Raw genomic sequence first — 22,136 nt, 5'->3', positions numbered from 1 at the left:
CATCGTCACCAACAAATTGAAATGTTGGCAGATTTTTGAATAATACTCCATTTTGTAAAAGTGGAAACGATTTTTCAACCGAGTTCAACTTGATCAGCAAGTTATTTTCATTCAGAGAAGAAAAAATGTTCTTATCCTGATCCACGTCAATTTTAAAGTGATGCGCCACCCCGAGAGAGTAAGATATGTCAAAATTGTCCAAATTTTCAACTACATAAGTAAAATTTCCTTTTTCTGCCAGGTTTTCAACTTTTGTGTAATGTCCTGCAATAATTGCGATGATCGGGGTACAGAAATCTTTCGAAATTTTGATAATGTCAGGATTCCCAGATGACGAACCTCCCTCAAGTCTAAGCAATTTTGTGTAACAATCCGTCCAGACAACGTCAGGCTTGTCTTTTCTCCCATTCACGATGTGAATTCCCTTCACCGTGGCGAAATTTTCACTCTGGCCAAACGTTAAAGTCTCTTTGGGCAAGTTAATCGTGACCAAAGATGAGTTTATCTGATCGCCCAAAATGAGTGAATTTACTCCCGAATGGCCATGAACTTGACCAACAAATTTCTCATTTTCCAGGATAAAAGCATCGTCAAGCTTTCCCCCATGCACGATTCGGAAGGAATCTGCAATCCTAAAAATATTCTTGACCCCGATCGCACCCTTTTTCTCCGTATTATTCTCCGTGGCAGCTTCGTCCGGGTAAATTTGCAAGAGTTGTAGCTCTCTTGTCTTCAAATTTATTAAAAGACTTCCTTCCGGTGTGTACAACTCGGAGATAAAGGTTGGTGAAAATAATCGTTGTAAAACTTGGAAATCTTGAATATTAGAAACGTTAAAAAATTGAAGAGAAAATTTTATAAAATTGTCACTCTTTGAAGAATTGGAAAGAATTAGTCCTATTTCAACCCCGTTTTCGACAATGTTAACGTAGCTATCGTAGATTTTGTGGGGTTGAATTTTTATTGGAATTGTGTATCTCGTATCGTTCGTTATGCTAAACTTGCCAAAAAATTGTACAGATCCAGTTGTTTGTGAAGGTTGGACGTAAATCTCAAAATTTACTGGGCCAGTGTCATGAACATGTAAAAGTGTGTTTCCAGCCGCAATAATTGATAGATTGTGGGCATGAGGGTAGAGATTTGGGAAACTACCCAACGGGCAAAGGCATAGGAATTCCCTACGATTTCGAGATAAAAAAGCCTCTCGATTCTAAGCGAGGGTAGCTCGAAAAGATCTCGAATTTACAGTTAAATGTCCAGCGAGACCTAAGGAAATCCTCTCGATTATTCGGAGATATTGGCGACACGATTTCCAGCATTAATCGACGAGATTTCGTATTTGCCTGAATATCGAATTCCTCTCGAATTTTATGCGATTTCATTGGGATTAAAAAAGTAGCATACAAAATACATTGCATTGTTTGTGTCTTAATTTATTTTACAACAAATAACTACCAATACAATTTGTATCAAAAAATTAATAAGTTAATGATATAATTTATAATTTTATCTTCACTCAGGATTGCCAGGTTGAGCAGCTACATTTCTAAATAATAATAAAATAGTCCATACATTATACAACGATTCAATTTGATATATATTCATAGAAATATATATATTAATTTAATGTTTCTGTACTTACCTCCTTTGTCTAACTCGATCATGGGCTTGCTTCAAAACAGTCGGAAGCACTTCATAATACTTAATCAAGGTTGCTTCTCCAGATGTCCGTGGATTTCTCATCAGTGCATCTAATAATTAATTAAGCAATTCACATAATTAGACGCGCTCATAATTAGCTTTAAATGACCCCGCTCGATAAAAAATTCATACGAAAGGGTCTGATTAATGAACTCAAACCATAATACGATATTTTTATTTTCACTTACCAAAAATCGAATTCACAAGAAGAGCATGATCGGCCAGCGACAATTTTCCCCGCTTCCCTTTGTGACTATAGAGTGAACAAAGTTCATCCGTCATTAAAAAGGACATCATCCCTTTAACGGCTTCTAACAAAGTTGCACCCCCGCAATCTTTCAGCTTACGAATCTATAAAATATACAGCAATTAAAACATCTTTAAACAAAAACATATTCATGGTCTAATTACATACCAATGCATTTTTGGCAGCCTCATCATTTTTTAATTGCTCATCCAGTGACGAAAGAGCTGCAGAATCCCGAAGTGGAAATAATCCGAAAGGAAAGGAGAAAGTTTGCTGACTGGAAGCGAGCGGTTGATTATACTGATTATTCTTTAAAATCTGCACAATTTCATCCAGTTGATCTTGTTGGCGATCGAGTACAATAGTTATTCTTTCTATTTTCTTTAGAATTTCAGGGAGTAATCCTAAAAATTATTGTTTTGTTTTTAAATTAATTAATGTTAAAATATTGCATTTGTGAATAAATGATCTGCATTCACAAATAAATATAAAAATAATCCCTTTATTATCTTGTGTACCTTGATCGCCAACGGTTCTATTCATTTCTTCTACCCTTTGCGGGGGAGCCTGGCTCATTGCATTATTCAGGATTATTTCGCCACGCTCCATTCCTCCAAAGTCGTCGCCCTCATTTCCTGCAAAGTGGTCCCCCTCTTGATTCCTTCCCGTATCGACACCAGCAGCCAGCAACTCTTGAATTGTGTAAATAGTTTGAGAAGTTGAAGCCATTTCTTCAATTTGATGTCGCGGAGGGTTTGGTAGCTGAGTAACGGGTCCAACATTCTTCTTCACGACACGGCGTTTGGCGCTGGATAAATCAGATGTTCCCTCTGCAACTTTGGACTCCTGTCTAGCTTCTTGCAAAGTCCCTTAATATTAAAAAAATATATATATATATATGTAAATAAATGTAAAGAATACATAATAAATCATTTGTAGGTTTTTAAACTCGATCTTATTGTTTAAGGAACAACAAATTATTGTTCAAGATCTCACCAAATTAAAGTTATCGTGCAACTGCTAAATTGTGAGTACAATATACTAGTTATTGACTTCATGGAAATTACTTAATTTTTTCACTCACCATATTGTCCAAGAACTCTTCCTTGATATTGTGTCCAGTCTTCCTTGGGCGATTCACAACGTTTGATTGCTTTTTTTAAAACTTTATGTCCATAATTGTTCGGCCATAAAATGGAACCATTAGATATCCATGAAACTGGAATGGCCTCCACAGTCTCTATGTCTTGATTATCTTTACACTCTTTAAATACGACGACGGCGTATTTTTGCTCCATTTTTTATTCGTTGAAATTATGGAGTTGAGGAATAACGATAATTTTATTTTTTCGTTTTAAAGCCACACACTTAAATTGAACATCACTTATGTTAAAAGTATTTATGGGACTAGTAGCACTATCAACTTCAAAAATGTTAACAATCGATGAATTACACGGATACTCAAAGAAATTGTTTTTTGAAGTAAAAACACGTCCAATTACGTTCCCATCAGTTGCATTTTTAACGAAGTGACTAACTTCTACTACTTCACCGGTTTTAAGCAAAATGATATTATCAGGGGATTTATTACTAATTATAGAGTCCCTAAATACTATTTTTTTAAATGCGCAAGAATTATTTTTTTTAGCATTACTAAAAGTCACTGAATTTTTAGTTGCAGTATGCGGAAGCATGCTCACCTCGTTTTTCTGTTGCTCAATGATGCGGCGGTATACTTGTTGGAGGGGAAGATGAGACCCTTTAATTAAATTTTTAATTTTTCCCAAAAAGTTTTCAAATGGAAATGCACTGAAGGAATTTAAGTCCCCATGTTTTCGTACATCATTGGTCAAATGTATTAGGCCGTGTACATTGTATGATAGATTTTCTTTTCCATATAATTTTTTAAATTGTTCCACGAAATAAAGTAATAAATCTTCAGCGTATTTTAAATTCGGTTCGGTTTGATTAGTGATTGATAACAACCTAACAGCAATTGATAGCACCAAAAAATGTCTATAATATTCTTCACTAATTATTCCTTTTAAGACGATCGGTCCCGTGTAGAGAAGAAACAGGCGGAATTCCGTAGCTTTCCATCTGTCAACTTCAGAGAGAGGGCGACTTTTTCTCACAAAATCACTTGTCACACAAGGTCGACACTTTTCAAGACGAAGTGATATTTTGTCAATTGATTTTTTATTTAGTCTGTAGCTTTTTCGTTTTCCATGTACAAAAATTTTTAGAATTTTTTTTGTCACTCCTAAGCATACAAGATGCATGAACTCGTATGGGATGTCTCCAACTAGATCGAGGGGTAAATTTTCAATCACTGTTCTATAATTATGATGAGGGGGTTGTTGATTAGCACGAAATGAATGATTTGTCCTCAATTCACTGTTCGTTTTTAAATATACTACACGATTCTCTTTATATTTTCCTTTAACGATGCATTTTCCACAACCGTAGTATCCAGTGTGACCCTTGATTCCAGTGACAAATGCACGAGCAGGGGCGTCACATACTATGCTTGACAGTTTAAACTCATATTTTACATTATTAATAACTACACCGTTTTCGATTAAAGCTTTTGTTTCTTGAACAAATTTTTGCAGGTAGTTATCTACGTCACTTGGCTTTTCATTCCCAAAGTAAAGTCCAATAATAAACACTTTTTTCGTTTCAATTACACGTCCTAAAATTGGCCAAAACTGTTTAGATGAACTTTTAAATAGTGGGAGTCCATCAATATTTATTTGAATTTTGATTACTTTAGGGTTTGGTCGAAGTAATTTAATTGACTGCTCAATTATACTTTTATAACCAAAGTGAATATATTGTCCCCCACCGCACTCTTCAACCAGTGATGTTGTCGGGGTTGCTAGTAAAGTTCTGCCATCGACAGGTAATTTTGGTAGGCTTGGTTGTTTATTTAAAATTGTCAGTAATCCATTAAATGCCGATCTTGTTATTTTATTATTCACACCCCATTCTCTTAAATCTTGCTCTAAATTATATGGCACTGAAGCAAATTGGTCTGTACTTAAATTTGTAAACTCATTCACCGACTCAATTACACTATTTTCTAAATTGTCTTCGTTAAAATTGATTTCAATTGTGTTCTGATTTTCGGACTGGGGATTTATTTGTGAACTGCTAAAATTAACTATATCAGTTTGAAAATGTGAAATATTATCTGTTACATTGTTATACATAAATTTGGCTACATTAGCGCTGATTTTCCTAAACTGTGACCTTTTACAAAGACGGAACGTTGGAGTTTTACTTACTCGTCCCATTGTCACAATGGTAGTAATAATATATCAGCTGGATCTGGATATATTTAATTAGTCCTTTTTGTATTCGCTAAAAATTCGCTACGACTTCGAGTTACCATCTTAACAATACTTGTAGATTCGCAGGGATATCGAGAGTAATTCTGACACTAATCGTCCATAATATGTTACATGCTGATTTGCAATTCTCGAATTTTTCTCGAAATCGTATCGATTTCGCACAGAGTGTCACGACGTTTTGTTATGTCTGTTAGTAGCTCAAATATCCCATGGAATTCGATAAGGAAATCTTGTGGATTTCTGAGCGATGTAGACCTCGCTTATATTTCGAGATAATCGTGGGGATTTCGATCAGCGAGGATATCTCGACTTGCCCGTTGGGATATTGGTCACATTTATGGTATCCGGATCATTTTCACCACCCCCATTTAGGGAAATAACCTTGTAAGTTTCGAAATGCAAGTTTACTTCGATATGCTCACTTTTACCCGCTCTACCCTGCCAAACTTGTACATTTCTTGTGGAAACTTTCGACTCTGATGAGGTTGCGAAAATTGCCGTTCCATTCTCATTTATTTTTATCAAGCCAGGAACTTTCTCCGAGACAATGATGGTATTAGTTCCTCTCCCACCGTCCAAATGAGCTACAACTTTGTCATCTTCCACAATAAAGATGTCATCCTTATCTAACTCGAATTTTGAAATCTGTGGCACAGTTACGTACCAAAACCCTCCCTGAATTCTGAACCGATTCTGAACAAATGCAATCCCTTTGGCACTTTTCCTCTCGGAAGAAGCAGTATTCGCTGGCAGGGTGTGAAAGGCAACGAGCATGGCGTCAATCTGAACCAGGACGGTTTGCACTTTATTTTCCCCCGGGAGAAAGTTTATGCTATCATTTTCCAGTAATTTACCCGTTACATCAATTTTAGAATCGGCAATAAGAATTTGGTGACTATTTCCTAACCCGGGAGTCGTAAATATGAGGGTGATATTCGAAATGGGATAATTTAATAGGATAACTGCTGCAGAAGAATTTTTTCTCTGGTGCAATTCCAGCCTCAAATTTGTACCTTTCTCTCCATTCGGCCCAATTTGAATGAAAAGTTGGCCATTTTCCATCCGATTGTCGATTAAAGTATTTCCTTTGGCGAAAACGGTCAGATCATATTCACAGTCTGGACTTGGATCGATGTTAATATTATCTGGGACAGAGTCCGTCCCACCGTTGAGATCTAATTGACGAAGAAGGCAGAAAGTGGTGACTACTTCAACACCATTGGGCCTACCGACTACAGCGTCAAAATTTTCGTACTCGACGGAAAGAATTCGTCCCGGTCCGATATCCACGATTTTATCAAGATCTATGTCTTTCGTCACGATGATAACATTGCTCCCACCTCCACCATCCAAACGGCCAGAGAAGGATGTGTTTCGCAAGTAAAAGATGTCATTTGCCTTGCTCGATCCCTCAATTTGCCAATTTTGACCTTCATTTAAGTAAAACAAATTTTCCGTGAAGGTTAATCCTTGTACTTTCCGCACGTCTGAAGACGACCCCAACCAGAACACAGCTTGCCCTTTGGCTGCCTCCACATCCACTAGGAGTTGAAATGGATGGGTGTCATTGTCCATAAAAAACGCGACAAATCCTCCACTTCGACACGAGGTGGGGTCACACTCAAAACTTAAATCTGCCCAGCCCCCATTGCCAAATTGCAACTTGAAATTTCTCTGGCCTCTATTTATTTCAAGATTTTTGAGCCCTCCAACACCACCAACTTTCAAAATAATCTCTCCATTTTCCAAATGCGTGGGAATGTGACTTTTTAGGTATGATTTTTTCCCGTTAATCAGCACGACTGCCTTTCCCCCGGAGAAAGTCCCGAAATCTACGTCCGTATATCCCTCCACTAATACGACCAAGTCTAATTGGTCCTTCTCACAGTGCGGAATTATTACTCGATCCTCACCCCCATCAGGACCTCTCCCACCCAGACCAGTGACCAATTTTGTATTACAATCCGCATATATAATCTCGACTTCACCCTTTCTCCCAATTATCCTCTCTATACTGGAAACCACCAGATTTCCTCTAGAGAAAGTTACCATTTTTCTTGGCATGTGGACCGTGATGGGGTCACTGAGAGAACAATTGTTTCCTAAAATTAACGAATTTCCGACATCCTTGGACCGTCCCCCGTTCAAATTGCCTCGAATAGTAGAGCAGGGTCCGTCTAGCATGAAAGTGTCGTCCCCGGCACCCCCTTGAAAATATTTTTCACCATCTCCCACAAGGAATAAAGAGTCTCTAACGTCCCCACTGTCCAGGAGGATCTTGTCCGCCCCATTTTTTAAATCGTACAACATAAACTTTCCCTCTCCGTTGGATCGCTCGACTCCAATGGCTCCCTTACACAAGTATTCGTAAGAAGAATCCCGCCTTGAAATCCGATCCCCCCAAAAAATCTCACTGCCCGGTTTGCACGAGTAGGAAAAATCGGTCGGGAGTAACATATCTGGAGCCCATCGTTCCAAGTAGACGTTCCTCTTTGAGGTGAAATCCACTGAATTGTCGAGCACGTCATATCCATCAAAATAGTGGCCAGGATCGGCGCCGCACTCACACTTGTACTCTATATAAGTACCAAAACCCAGACTTCTGTAGTCTTCGTAGTGATCGTTATTGCAGTAGAGACCGATTCCTTGACACTCCTTGTTTGCTCCGACCCCACAATACCATCGTCCATCTCGCCATGAGTTTACCACGCCGCCAAAAAAATAAGTATATTTTAACTCTTGGAGATAACAATCCCCTTCCGGATTGTAGAGAGTTTGCGAGGGGAAAACTTTCCCAATAAAATCGGGATTTTCCTTTAACCATAAAACGGTCATGTTAACCACGATATTGTTCACTTTCTTCGTGTTGATAAGGTCCTCGAGGTATATGCTGGTGTTAGCCCCGCTCATGTAGCGTAACCCTTCCTCCAACTTTTCATAACCGAGGAGAGGAATTTCATCGTTTAATTCATTCACGTGATTTACAGCTTTGTAAACAGAGACAAATATTGTCGTCAAGATGTTAACAATTAACGCGACAGCTGCAAATACGGGAGCCAATGGGGGGAAAGCAATCGACAAAATTGCAGCCGTTGCTGTGACAGCTATGTCGATCGAATCAGCGACAATGTCCGCGATGGCGTCGTTCTGCTCGTATTTCGTGGCGTTCGGATTGTTAAGCGCTTTTATGGAGGAGGTCAAACTGTAAATACTGATGCCGATATCGGCCACAGCACCGATAGGCCCGGCTACCTTGCCAATTACGGAGGTCATTTTTGACCCGATTTTTACAGCAAGTTTCGTCCCCACTTTCTTAACGAGGAGGGCCCCTGTTTTTTCGATGGCTTTAAAACCATAATCTAACCCGATGCGACCCCCCATTATTTCCAGAGAGGTGTAGTCCCCATGTCGAAGGGCGGATACGACCCCCTTCGCCAGCATGATTTTCCCATAAGAACTACCAAATTTTTCAGTGGAGGAGGTAAATTTCGCTGCCCTTTTTGCAAATCGGGTAGCACTGACTTTGACACGGTCGTAATTCGACATGCTGTGCGAGCTAATGTCCTCTCCGTGAGAGAGAGATTTTGCAAATGAGTTTTGATTTTCATGCATTTCTAAAATTTCTCGCTTTATGAGTGCCTTAACTTTTGCGATGGACTCTTCGTCACCGGTCAGTTTGCCTTTATTATTACTAACAAGCTCCACCACGGCTTCTTTCGCCTGTAAAGAATCGAAATCTAAGTCCTTCCCGGTTTCAAAGGATTCTAAATATTCAGACAGTTTTTTACTATCGATGGAGTCAATTGATTCATGCTCCTCGAGAACTTTTGGTTTTTCGAAAATATTTTCTTCATCCTCACCAGTTGTAACTTTCTCCAATTCATCTGGATTTTTATCCCTGACAAATAAAACGCAGTTATTTGCTGATGAGCCAGCGCGGAACACTGTGCTGGCTTTTGTACTGGTTTTTGGACACGTGAGTTTTGGTGTTTTTGGTGAAGTCGAGCCACCCGAAGTTGTTGCTCGTCGTTTCCCTCCCGTTTTTGCATCTCTCTTCCCATTAATGAATTTTTGTACCGCTTCCCAACCAGGTTTCTTGGTAATTTTCTCATCTAATTTATGTGATTTAACCAACTCATCAACTTCAGAACTTGTCAACCAACCCAAACCCTTATTCGTCTCGAGGAGATCTTTTAAACCGGTTTTATAAAAGTCAAACTCGCTACCTAAATATAATTGATACTCGGAAATGTAAAAAGACATCATTTCCTTAAACTTTTGCTGTTTCAAGGAATGAATTACCCTGGCCATCCAGTACTTTGGATAAACTTCTCGCAATTTTCGGAGAGTAAAGAGACGATTTTTCTCATCGGGCGTTATTCCTTTTACTTTTAAATCATCCTTTTTCCAGAAGTCCAAAAGTTGAGGGAAGTTTTCTTTCCAGACGCGATGATAGTCTGCTTCTACAGAGGTGGGTGTGAGCTTCCCGGTCGAAGTGGTCAAACCATTTCTAAAATGAAAAATAGACTATGTTGAGTTGCATGTATATATTTATATACATAGATACGAACTCACTATAATCATAATTAATTAACAATTAAGGTACCAGAAGAAGAACTTCCCCTAGAAACGGCTTGGGTTTGTCCCCCCGATTTCGACGGTTTGTGCAATTTTGGAAATTTCACTCTCGAAGCAAAGTTGGAGTAAAATAATCAAATATTTTTTAAAGGCAACTTCAACTTAAACAGATCAATGGTAATCCGACAATGGTAATCCGGTAATTTCACTGTAACAGAACAAGGATTTCGTTTCGTTCAAAAATTAGCCACTCATGAACTGATTATCCTAAAATTATGACTTTGTGTGTAAAATGTGCCCAGATAAATTACGCAGATATCGGTGGCAATCTTTTGTCGTAGGAATTAGTTCATAGGTCATTTTTCAGCATTAACCATTATTTTTCCTGTTTAAATGTCGTCCTTTTATTTTTCATGGACAGACTCGATCACTATTCAAAACCAGATTGCCACCGATGTCTGCGTAATTTATCTGGGCACAATTTAAGCACAAAATCATAATTTTAGGATAATTGGTTCAAGAGTGGCTAATTTTTGAACGAAGCGAAATCGTTGTTCTGTTACAGTAAAATGTTCAGATTACGATTGATCTGACCAAGTTGCTGTTGCTTTTAAAAAAATATTTGATTATTTTACCCCAACTTTGCTTCGAGAGTAAAATTTTCAAAATTGCGTAAACCGTCGAAATCGGGGAGACAAACCCAACCCATTTCTAGGGGAAGTTCTACGTCTGGTACCTTAATGAATGAATTAAATAAAGACCATGCGCTCCGATTTTTCTAGTCTAGCATGTATGTAAAATCTGTCGTACAAAAATGTCTTGCAATAATATAATGCAACTTTTATCCGACGAAATTTATTACCGAGTTTTCGGACCTAGTTTGCTTAGCAAACCAGGTCCGAAAACTTTTATATTTTTTTATACATGGATAGCAAACTTTGCTATCCATGCACACAAAAAAAATATATGTATCATTACATAATTAATCTTACTTCAAATCTGCTCCAGCTTTCATCGCTTTCGTCCATTCTTTTCTAAAGGCGTCAACTTCAATCGCGGCCTCAGCTACTCCTCCCTCCTTCAATTTCACGATTGATTCTGGAATTCCAATTTTCCCAGTGGAAGGAAACAGTCTATGCTCGAGATATGGAATGGACAAAACTCCCATTCGCCCCTTCATCGTTTCCACAAAGTTTTCCAGTTCACGGGACAAATCTCTATTAACAGATTCAAGCACGTCAACCTCTTGTTGCTTTTTGTCCAACTCCTCCATTTTCACCTTATCTGGGATGGGGTCCGGTCCTCTCCCTTTCTCTCTAATTGCTTTGAGCTTTTTAAGTAAATCTTGACCCACTGTGCCATCTTTGTCCGAAGTTGACAGTTTTTTGTATGCAGTAAGTGTGTCAAGATATTGCTTTTGGAGTGGTTTTGGCCAATTTTTACGCGTCTTTTGTGGTCTTGGTTTTGGGCCATAAACAGTGTCCTCTAAAGCCTCAACTTCTTTTTGTAGGTCTGCAATTTTTTTCTCATTCGCTGAATAGTCGGAGGCTTCGAATTCATTTCTTAGTTTAACTCGCTCGTCGACAACTTTCTTCAGGCTGTCCGGAAGCTTGGGGACGTTTTCGAGGTATTCCATTATCGAGGAGTGTGGGGCATGGTCGGACTCGATTAGGTTGAGGCTGGAAACTACGGATTTTACATTTTCATAAGTCCCACCATGTCCTAAGGCCGCATTGTAAGATTCCAGGGCAGAAACGTCACCACTGTTGACTTTTTCTTTGTCAAGGGAGCTTTTGAAGGAGGTGGCGCTTGTGTGATCGTTAACTTTAGTTGGGGTACCGGGGGGTGGTTTACCTAGTTTGGTGGCTGGCTTTTTTGCCCCTTTTCCTGCCCTCTTGGTCCCATTTATGCCCACGCACGAACCCAGTAATGAGAGGAAGATGAGGACAATCCACAACGTCCAAAGGAGAAGTTTCATTCTCCAGCAGTTTGACTTTCAGAACTAAAATTGAAATGGACATCGGGTTCGAAATATCAATCGGTTGATGCATGCAAATTATGTGCAATGAAGTGGAGGAGGCACATTGAGAATAATATGTATTTCATTACAACATAGCTACAAAATGCAGAACATGTAAGCGGATTTTAATCATGAACAAAAATATTTACCTGTAAAGTGGTATACGATATTCACTGAAGTGAAAGGTTGGTTCATCAGGAAACTTGTAAAATAAATCTTTATGACGAACACTTCTCCACGCTTGACTGTGTCCATTAGTCCGAGCAGAGTCGCCACGGTTGAATTGCTCCACCGACTTGACTCACTATTATCTCGACTTGGGCAAAGACCATCCATCTCGTCAAAAAAGATAATTGATGGTTTGTATTTTTCCGCCTCGGCGAATAATTCACGTAAATTTCGTTCCGTTTCACCAACGTAGAGGTTGAAGCAGTCGGAAGCCTTTTGGTAGAAGAAGGAAAACTTGTTTTTCTTAACTGACGAGCTTGTTAAACGGGTCAGCTCAGCGGCGAGAACTCTTCCAAGAAGTGTTTTTCCTAGGAATCATTCGTAAAATTATGAAATAAAAAAACATTGAAATAATTTTAACTATTTTTTTCAAAAGTAATTTGTGGATAAACTTGTAAAATATTTATAATTTAGTTGGAGACAAAATTTGCGAATGAAATGTTACATGATTTAAAAAAAATTGAGATGATTTTAGGTTGGTATGTAAAAATTTTTCTATGTATTAAAATTATACCTGTTCCCGGAGGTCCATGGAAAATTATGCCCCTCACAGGATGAACCCCCCACTCTGCTAAATTATCCTTATTCTGGAGCGGAAACAGGATATTTTCCTTGAGCCCTTTAATTTGTTCTTCGAGTCCACCCACGCTTGAGAAAGTTAGTGACGAATCCACAGGAGTCATAAAACGGAAACTTTCCCCCATGTCGACGTCGACATCCTGCGCTGCGTGGATGTTCCTCTCGAGAACACGAAGCTCGTTTATAGGCGGCGGCAGCAATCTGGGATTTGATAGCGTCACAAGCCTCGACCCAGTCTTCCTCACTGGGAGAGATGCCATCCAAAAGGGACTTGTCCACTGAAAAATTGGCAAAAATTTAAAACACTATTTTTTCTTAGTGAGGCAAATACCTAGCAACAAAAAAATTACTAAGTATGCATTTGACCCTCCCCAAAAAAGTGACCACCGACGATATCTCAGTCATTTCTCAACCGATTTGGATGAAATTTTGCACCGATCATTGTTGGATAATTTAAAAACGACGTGCGAGTGGCCTTTTGGAATTTTTGTTTTTTGAGAGAGTTATTGGCAAAAATACTCGAAAATTTGCCCCTTACTGAACATTTCTTTTCATAGTTCATTGATGGTTCATCCAAACATGTTGCCTTATTGAAAACATTGTAGACAAAGTCATTCCGGTTATTTTAAGTCCAAAATTATTCAAATCTGTCAGGAACTCAGAAAGTTATTCAAATTTAAAATCTAAAAAATTGATATTTTTTAGTGACTTTTATACCTGGCAACAAAAATTACATATTGTGTGCATTGACCCCACCCCAAAAACTGACAGAAATAATTCAATATCTCAGTCATTTCTAAACCGATTTTGATGACATTTTGCACCGATTATTGTTGGATAATTTAAAAACGACATTCAAACTGATTTGGTGAATTTATGATCCGGATGATCAAAATCGGTTAAGAACTCGAGAGATTATTAAATTTAGAAAACCTTCAAATTTTTGCAGCGACGCAAAGCATTAATGTTGTTGACAATAAATCTTCTTCTGATCAACTCTAGCTTTAAGGAATGTGTGGTGCTTATTATTAAATATATAAAGAACTCAATTAAAAGTATTAAATAAACAAGGCCCCAAAAAAGGGAAATCTTAGTGAGGCTCGGTGCGACTACAACTAATGAATAAAATTATATTTCAGAATTTTTGCATCACCGCTCTCTGTACCGTTCTTACTGGATCCAATATAAATTTTGTTTTGCATACACATGCATTTTTACATTTATTGAATTAATTGGGCTTTTAAGAAGACGTTTTTACTAGTGAACGAGAAGTTTGGTAAATTAACTGGGAACAAATATAATGGGTAAACAATTGTGAACTACGAATCTTTAAGTTTAAGATGCAAACAGTTGCAAATATGCTACAAAAGTTGCAAATATTTAATTTTAATATTTTCTGGATAATCCTATAATCTGGATATCCTGTTAATTCTTATTCTCATGAAATTACAAGAATGTTTGAGGGGAGCCATTTATTCCAAATTACTTAATGCTTCCAGTAAAGAATGGTACAGAGAGCGCTGATGCAAAAATTATGCAATCTAATTTTATTCATTAGTTGTAGTCGCACCAAGCCTCACTAAGATTTCCCTTTTTTGGGGCCTTGTTTATATACTAATTACAAAATGATGAAATTTTTATGGTTTGGAAAAAACTGATAAAAGTTACATACTTAAAAAATTCTAAATTATGGAAATTGTTTTCCACATGGCAAAAAAAGAAATGAAAAGAAATGAAAAAAAAGACATGAAATACTTTGTACACATTTCGTCCATGCAATAAAATCCACGCAAATGTATCGCAATATGACTACACAACATAATTTAGTTTCTCATACCTTTCAAATTATCAGGTCTATTTGCGCACCGTTTGCAACCCCCAACACGTCCTTCCTTTAAAGCTCTCCGTAACGCCGAACGATACGCCATTTTTCCAACGCGACGCAATTGCTCAAGGTGGAAGGAGTCACTTAGCTCGGTAACCATGTCAAGAATTTCAATACTTGGTCTGACCGTCCAGGAGGATGTGGTCTGCTTTATGATCTGAGTTCTCGTCTCGTCATCAAATTTGGTAGGAAAAGCCAATTTCAGTTCGAAACATAGCTTATGTGTGGCAGGAACTAGCGAGAGTGAGGGGACTGTGGCGATAACAATGACATCCTCGGTCGAACCCAAGTTTTCCATTTGTCTGTGCACTTCTGAGATGAAGGAATCGTCGGGAAAATCTGAGTAATAATTTTTAGATTTATTGAAATATATGATTTAGGGGTCGTTCATAAATTATTAGAAAATCTAGAAAATCGTTTCTTTTTTGTTGCATAATTAATGATTGGCCCCTTAAATATTTCGTGAAACATTAAATATAATTTTTCTCTATAAGGCTTTGTTTCTTACAAGAAATAAAGTAAAACAAGAAATTATCTTTGGCCTGTGGGTGGAAAATCATATGAAAAATATTTTGTCATTCATATTACTTATGTTAGAACTTTGCTCAAAAATATTGTAGCATTTATTTAAAAATTATGTGGAAGTGTGTATATATGTACGTACCTAAGTCGTTGTTATAATGCGGATACGAAATTGTATGCATATCTTCGAAAAGAATGACACATGGCGCCTCCTTTTTCGCCTCGGTGAATAATTCCACCACAAATTTACTTCCCTCGTGCGAATATTTGGAGAAAGTCTTCGTTTTGGGTCGTTCAAAGAATTTGAAACTTTTCTTCTTTTCTCCTTCCTTATCCTTGATTTTTCCATCCGACACCTTATCTTTCTCAACTTGTCCCATGACACGAGACAATTCGGAGGCCAATGCCTTGGCAAGATTCGCCATTTCTGGGGTAGCCGGTCCATGGAAAATTATCCCTTTCGCTGCCTGAAGTCCAACTCCAAGTTTGGCGAAGAGATCTGGATTTGCGGCCGGAATTAAAACATTTTCCCGCAGGAATGAAATTTGTTCTCCTAATCCGAGCAGGGATTCCATTTCAAATGAAAATTTTGCTGGGTCGAAAGTTATCTGATAAGTTGGGGATGCCTTATCGGCTTCCCTTCTTTTGGCGAAGGAATCAGCTAGCTTACTCGCATAAGCGTCAATCTTTTCTTGTGCATCTGTTGTAAGCGTCTCGGTCACTTTTATCTCTGGGGTCGTGGGGCATGGTTTGATTATCCAGTCAAGATTTGTATCTTGAGTGGGTTTAGTTTCTACATTTTCAGTGACGGTTAGCTGGGGGACGGATAAATTTGAGGGATTTGATTTCAGAGTAGAAATGGGGTTCTTATTCTCGTCCACTTTTTTGGCACCTTGGTTGATTGTGGACATCGTTTTTTCCAAAGAGTCCACCTTCGCTTGAAGTGTGGTTATCGTACTGGGTTCGATTCCAACGAGCGTTTTCCACGCGAAGGAAGAGAGTTTTCCGAGGAGGGTGGAAAGCATGGTGGAATGAAATTTTACTTATTCATCTACTGTTCTGGTGCACAAATCGGGGTGCCACCGCCACCTATGTGCTTTCATCATCATTTTTTGATGCCAGGAGATGTGGTGATGATGATGATGCGGAGGTGCCATCCCCCAGGTGGGCCAAATGTGCACCGAGTTATTTGGTTGGCTCTCCCCGTTCTTCCATAAGCGTCACTCGAATACATAAGATCGATTCTTCTGGTAGAATCTATATTCTGTGGGGAATCCCAAGTTGGGATGCGTATTGATACAAAAGTCTTGACAATAATCTTACAGCGAAATACAATGGGCCTCCTCAGACACACGAAAAAATCGTCGCTTCGAAGTTTGCTTTGTTTTTCGCTTATCGATAACATGGCAAGAATTATGAAAATTGTAAAATTTTGTTTCGACTTCAGCTAACCGACCTTAACCCCACTTCTGAGTTGAGTTTCTGTTCGCTTATCCCAGAGCTCGCTTATCAGGAAGCAAGCGAAAAACTTAGCGAAATTAGAAACGACGATTTTTTCGTGTGTCTGAGGAGGCCCAATGTATTTATGAAGGGGTTAGAAACTACATTAGTACATACAATTTATGAGTCCACCAAGAAATGAGTTAAACTGAAAATGCATAATATGGAATGGATTTGCATAGATATTTTTGGGGGTAATATATAGCTAATATATTTAGTTTGTAGCTTATAGTTTATGTATAGTTTGTTGATATTTAAACATGTATACATATTTACATAAGTATATCTTTATACCGAAATTGAAGTTGGGCTTATGATGATTTGGTATTCTTTTTCGTATACATACTTATATTGTACATATGTTTGAAATGACTCATTATTTATCCAAAATGGTATTGGTATTTGATATACATTACCCGTAAAGATATGTATTATTTTACGTATGTATTTATTTTTTAATATGCATCTTATTAGTCACTTTATTAAGCAAATATTTATCCAGTAGTTGAATATCGGATAAGAAAAAGTATCACAATATCAATAAGAAATTAAACTATATATATGTACAAAGACACGGTGAGATCAGCTTAAGCACGCTCACAAAATTTTAGAGCAGAGACATATAGTTTACACATTCGAAAATGGCGTTCATAAAACTGAAATTCTGGGAATATCAGAACAAAGAGTATATATTAAATCCTACCGACGATGGATTTGAGTAAGAATTTGACCCTCGAAACATGTGGTGAATAATTTTTGACCCCACATTTGCTTCTTGCTTGCCGAGTTCACTCACCTGCTTGTGGCCTTGTGCACATGTACATGTTTACCTGGTTATGCTTGCAGAAATATTTATTATGGCGAAGGAAGCAGATGCGCTAACAATCTTTAAGGAAGTGGAAACAATGATAAATTTCTAGATGAAAAGGAGATGAAAATCGAAATTACAAAATAAATCAAGACAAGTATTTACAGGAAATCTCATTTACAAAGAGCAAAACCTATGTACATGCATATGTACATATTTAAGTAAGTACATGCATAAGTTATCATAAGATTAGGTAGGAATTTTTAGATACCGTTATAAGTTCATTAATAAGTATTCGTGTATGTAAGTATAGCACTTTCGTACTTATGTACGATATGTATGTGTAGGAGAAAGTCATAGACATGGTCAGAGATTGTACTCTGCACGGCTAAAAATCAATAATTCTGCAAATATGCTAGAATCTTGAAGCAAACGGTGAAAGAAAAGTGTGAAAATGTATGGAATAGCAGCTGGCTCTATATTTTAAGTAAATACGTATACATATGTACACAGATTACTTTCTACTAAATATATAGCAACCTCAGAACTAAATTTCGTATATGTTGTCTTACTTTGTGCGTAGAGATAATTAGTGACGGGTGAATACATATAAGTCCATTGGACCACATCTTAGAAAAATACTTCATTATAGTACGATGGAGAATGGTGCAAATTTGTCAACTAACTTATCTCCCGATTGCGTACTGGTCGATATAGATTCAGCAAAAGGGAACACGAAAACTACTAATCCTTGGGCTAGGGCGAGATCTTCTTCAAATTTAAGAATATTAAGTGTTTTGGGCATTGCCAGTGTTTTGGGTGCTTGCATTGGCTTGGTCGTGTTTCTGGTTCGTATTATTTTCAACGTTTAAGGTACATACATAAGTACATAAGTTGGCTAGCGTATCTTTCACGAGATTTGTATGTCTGTTCAACAAGTAGTATTTATACTATCATATGCATAAATGTGTTTCATATTGAATTTATGCATATCGTCGGACTAACTCTAAAACCACGTAAGTGCATTCCATTCTTAATTCGAAATCCACCTAAGTGCAGTCAATAGTTAATTCTAAATCCACCTAACTGCAGTCTGTAGTTAATTCTAAAACCACCTAAGTGCACAAGAAAAACGGGGAAAAAGACCTAACTGCAATTCCAAAATTATACAGAGTTTATTAATTATGCAAATCATACTATGAGCTGTAATATGAAAGTTTTTGGCAGATGAGGCTAGCGATGCGAAAACGTTCGAAATTTAAAAATCACAGGTTTAGGGGGTGTGGTGCTTGCGCCTAAATTAAGCTTAATATAGACTATCTAGCATGTAATGTCTTTTTTCAACCAAAAGAACCCCAATGAAATATTCGAAATTTAAAACCACACCCTCAATGGGTGTGGTTCTTGGCCGCTAAATTAAGTTTCATAAATTCATGGCATAGCATATTTAATTGTACTGACAAAGTATAAATCGGATTAGAAACATCCATAAAATTAAATAGCATGCTTCTGGGCACACCCCCTTATGGGACTGAAAAAAGATTACCAGCCAGGTCTTTTTTAAGTTTAAAATAGGCGCAAGAACCACACCCCCTGAACCTGTGGTTTTTAAATTTCGAACGTTTTCGCATCACTAGCCTCATCTGCCAAAAACTTTCATATTACAGCTCATAGTATGATTTGCATAATTAATAAACTCTGTATAATTTTGGAATTGCAGTTAGGTCTTTTTCCCCGTTTTTCTTGTGCACTTAGGTGGATTTAGAATTAACTTCTGACTGCAGTTAGGTGGATTTAGAATTAACTATTGACTGCACTTAGGTGGATTTCGAATTAACTACTGACTGCACTTAGGTGGATTTCGAATTAAGAAGCGAATGCACTTACGTGGTTTTAGAATTAGTCCGACGATATGTAATTAAATATAGTAAATTCAAGATGCGCATTTCTTATTAATACATCTATTTATTAAGCTCTTGCTACTAAAAAAACTTGAGCGAAATAAAATTTATATATGTCACATCGCACCTCATGCACATCACGTCACTTTCATAACGTCACACTAAAGTATGCCAAAATCCAAACATGTTTTTAAATTTGCATGCTCAACTTCGTAGTTGCATGACAAGAAAAAACAACCCACAATAAAAATTCAACACAACCTAAATCGGAACAATGATTCAATCTGATTCATTTCCTGAACACAATTGAATTAATTTCACAAATTAATATGAATGAGTTTTGCAGAGTTGGCTGGCATGAACCCACAATACTCTTTAACCCTAAAAGTTTAACAGTCATGCATCATCACCATATTTCTGGAAATTAAGAATTATTCATTGTACGCACTCGTCTCATCTCATCTCATGCAGGATGTAGCAAAGCATTTCCATACATCAAAAATATTCACAATTAATTAATTAGGCGATTATAAAATTATCTAACATTATTACGACCAATGTCGACAGGTGGGTTCATTCAGGAGGTCACAATACCTGAAAGGAAAGGTGGTGGGTCAAATGGAATGACAATGAGCGAGTGTCACATGCACAATGCCCTCACCTAACAAGTTGGCCTTGCTGTCAGTTAAGTAAAAATTAAGTTTTTCTGCTGGTGGAAAAGTTTTGGAGAAGCAAAGTCGTCACTTTGACTTAAGCAGTTGAGGAAAGCTGTGGAATTGATGGAACTCGTGACTCTAATTTTATTGAGGAAGACGTTTTTTTGATAAGATTAAGGAGTTATAGTTCAGAGACGATTCATGAGCTAAGAACCCAGCATACAAATTGAGATTTGAAAATTCTTGTGATACAATTTTAAGCATTTTTTCATTTAGTAATTTTTCAAAAGCTTTGAAATAATATTTGATTGCATCATAAAATACCGCAAGACCACGCCATGTCGTTACCACAAGTGGCATCAACGATCAACCTGGTGTTAGATGAGGGCGAAAAGAATGCTTCAATTGTTCACATAAAATCCTCTGAAAGTTCAGATTCGTCGTCCGACTTGGACTTATCCCAGAGTAAAAACCGTGTCAAGAAGCATTCGAAATGGCTCGGACTATTTTTTACCGTCCTGTCCGGCTTCCTATTTGCGAGTGTGGGGATCTTGGTAAAGCACATGAAAGGATATCACGTCCTGAATCTCGGTCTGTTTCGATTCCTCGGAATTTTCCTCCCTGCCCTACCGTGCACATTGATGGAAATTTGGAAACATAAGGCGAAAGGGAACACAATTTTTGAACCGCTGTGGCCACTGAGTGAACCAGCAAAGCTGAGGACGATGATTGTTCTATTTGTGAGTGATAAGTAAATATGTATGAAATTGTGGGGCTACGTTACAAATTGTCTCAATTCTTCTATAACATGCCAAATTGGCATTGCCAAAAAATACGATGTGTAAATCATCCGATGTGTATTGCCAATTTTTCACTCCGCCAAGTCCAATAAATTTCAAAAACATTAATCTGTTGAACACATCACGGCCCATGATTTATGCGCCATCTCCAAATTATTTATTAAAATTGACCTATTGGTAATTAAAATATGCTATTGACTCTAACAGGGACGCGCATTGTTCGGATTCGGTGCGATTATCTCTCAATTTATCGCGATCCAGTACATCCCGGTGGCAGACGCGGTCGTAATAAGTTCCTGTTCTTCAGTCTTTGTTGGATTTGCGGCACATCTCTTCCTTAGAGAAAAGTGTGGCGTTTTCCCATTTCTCACAGCAATCATGACCGTTACGGGGGTGGCGATTATGTCGAGACCACCCATGCTGACGGGGTCCAAAGAGTATGACTGGGACACTATGGTACGGAAAATTATTTCATAATGCTTTATTTATGTAGCTGTGTACCCAAATGCATGCAAGATTGTTCCTCAAAAAGGAAAAAAACTTGAATTTGTAGGGGTGAGACTATTTTGTGCTATGAATTTTCAGATTGGGACTGGATTTGCCCTATCTCGAATGGTCTTGACCAGCTTCAAAATCGTGTTCGTCCGATACCTTCGCGACATGAATGCATCTCTGGTTGTCATGACGACCGGATTTCTTCAACTTATGCAGTGCTTTGTTATATCCCTGGCTCTCGGGGTGTTTGAAATTCCAACTAAACTTAGCGATCTCGGCCTCCTAGTTCTCCTCGGTTTAATAGGATTCTCCTCACAGATGAGTTTGACCTGGGCTTTGAAGTGCGAAAAGGCAGGACCCTTCGCAGTCGTGAGGACCAGTTCGGATACATTGTTCGCATTTTTATTACAGTTTCTCATTTTCAGCGTTATTCCGGATATGTACAGGTAAATGATTTTTGAAACAACTAAATATGTACATATTTAGTTTGTTCATAGGATAATTAAATATAAATAGTCTACCTATTTAAAATTTCCGAAACTTTTAATTTATAGTGGAATCGGCGCAGCCATTATTACGACAGCAGTCTTATTGACAGTTTTCAAGAAATGGATTTCATCTTTACCAGAAGATGACAAAGTGAGAGGAATATTTACATCTGCATTTTTGTGTTAATCACGTATATTTTCAAGAGTTTATATATGTACCTACAAAAATAGTTTTACATTATAAATCATCATAATTTAATAATAATAAATTATTATGCTTGGAAGACTATGGAATCGAATTGTGACATGGTATTGAATAAAGAGAAGCTAAATACACATATTGATATAGCATGAAGATAATCATCATTATGA

General features: G+C 37.7%; 3 protein-coding genes across 4 annotated transcripts; 1 reads left to right on the top strand and 2 right to left on the bottom strand.

Moving 5' to 3' along the window:
• Window positions 1–1,412: 1,412 nt before the first annotated feature.
• On the bottom strand, window positions 1,413–3,273 carry LOC110862995. The gene is made up of 6 exons (XM_022112202.2): window positions 3,033–3,273; window positions 2,467–2,817; window positions 2,117–2,352; window positions 1,890–2,052; window positions 1,643–1,751; window positions 1,413–1,546 (listed from the first exon to the last, which is right to left on the bottom strand). The coding sequence occupies exons 1-6, from the start codon at window positions 3,244–3,246 to the stop codon at window positions 1,513–1,515; spliced, it is 1,107 nt and encodes a 368-aa protein (XP_021967894.1). The 5' UTR covers window positions 3,247–3,273; the 3' UTR covers window positions 1,413–1,512.
• Window positions 3,274–11,987: 8,714 nt separating this feature from the next.
• LOC110858734 (cell division control protein 48) lies at window positions 11,988–16,141 on the bottom strand. The gene is made up of 6 exons (XM_022107634.1): window positions 15,259–16,141; window positions 14,547–14,933; window positions 12,825–12,987; window positions 12,645–12,778; window positions 12,052–12,438; window positions 11,988–11,998 (listed from the first exon to the last, which is right to left on the bottom strand). Exons 1-6 carry the CDS (start codon window positions 16,139–16,141, stop codon window positions 11,988–11,990), a joined length of 1,965 nt encoding a protein of 654 aa, XP_021963326.1.
• Window positions 16,142–17,864: 1,723 nt separating this feature from the next.
• On the top strand, window positions 17,865–22,100 carry LOC110863149 (solute carrier family 35 member G1). 2 transcript variants are annotated; one of them, XM_035854778.1, is made up of 5 exons: window positions 17,865–18,297; window positions 19,893–20,721; window positions 20,989–21,237; window positions 21,367–21,722; window positions 21,831–22,100. In XM_035854778.1, the coding sequence occupies exons 2-5, from the start codon at window positions 20,320–20,322 to the stop codon at window positions 21,949–21,951; spliced, it is 1,128 nt and encodes a 375-aa protein (XP_035710671.1). In that variant the 5' UTR covers window positions 17,865–18,297; window positions 19,893–20,319; the 3' UTR covers window positions 21,952–22,100. The 2 variants fall into 2 exon arrangements, with proteins under 2 accessions (XP_035710671.1, XP_021968089.1); XM_022112397.2 differs by lacking the exon at window positions 17,865–18,297 and having other exon boundaries at window positions 19,310–20,721.
• The last annotated feature ends 36 nt before the right edge of the window (window positions 22,101–22,136 follow it).

This window comes from Folsomia candida, unplaced genomic scaffold (assembly GCF_002217175.1).
Source record: "Folsomia candida strain VU population unplaced genomic scaffold, ASM221717v1 Fcan01_Sc001, whole genome shotgun sequence".
Classification (NCBI taxonomy): Eukaryota; Metazoa; Arthropoda; class Collembola; order Entomobryomorpha; family Isotomidae; genus Folsomia; species Folsomia candida.
Note: the sequence above shows the minus strand (reverse complement) of the source record. Positions and strands in the feature narration are given on the sequence as shown.

What these genes read in the sequence shown, in the direction of transcription:
- LOC110862995 (XM_022112202.2), bottom strand. Translation starts at nt 3,246, where the DNA reads ATGGAGCAAAAATACGCCGTCGTCGTATTTAAAGAGTGTAAAGATAAT. An exon ending in AAGAGTTCTTGGACAATATG is followed by an intron (nt 2,818 to 3,032) that starts GTGAGTGAAAAA and finishes TTTAATATTAAG; the next exon opens with GGACTTTGCAAGAAGCTAGA. An exon ending in TAGAACCGTTGGCGATCAAG is followed by an intron (nt 2,353 to 2,466) that starts GTACACAAGATA and finishes AATAATTTTTAG; the next exon opens with GATTACTCCCTGAAATTCTA.
- LOC110858734 (XM_022107634.1), bottom strand. Translation starts at nt 16,141, where the DNA reads ATGCTTTCCACCCTCCTCGGAAAACTCTCTTCCTTCGCGTGGAAAACG. An exon ending in GCATTATAACAACGACTTAG is followed by an intron (nt 14,934 to 15,258) that starts GTACGTACATAT and finishes ATTATTACTCAG; the next exon opens with ATTTTCCCGACGATTCCTTC. An exon ending in CCATGGACCTCCGGGAACAG is followed by an intron (nt 12,439 to 12,644) that starts GTATAATTTTAA and finishes AATGATTCCTAG; the next exon opens with GAAAAACACTTCTTGGAAGA.
- LOC110863149 (XM_035854778.1), top strand. Translation starts at nt 20,320, where the DNA reads ATGTCGTTACCACAAGTGGCATCAACGATCAACCTGGTGTTAGATGAG. An exon ending in AGTATGACTGGGACACTATG is followed by an intron (nt 21,238 to 21,366) that starts GTACGGAAAATT and finishes ATGAATTTTCAG; the next exon opens with ATTGGGACTGGATTTGCCCT. An exon ending in GTTATTCCGGATATGTACAG is followed by an intron (nt 21,723 to 21,830) that starts GTAAATGATTTT and finishes TTTAATTTATAG; the next exon opens with TGGAATCGGCGCAGCCATTA.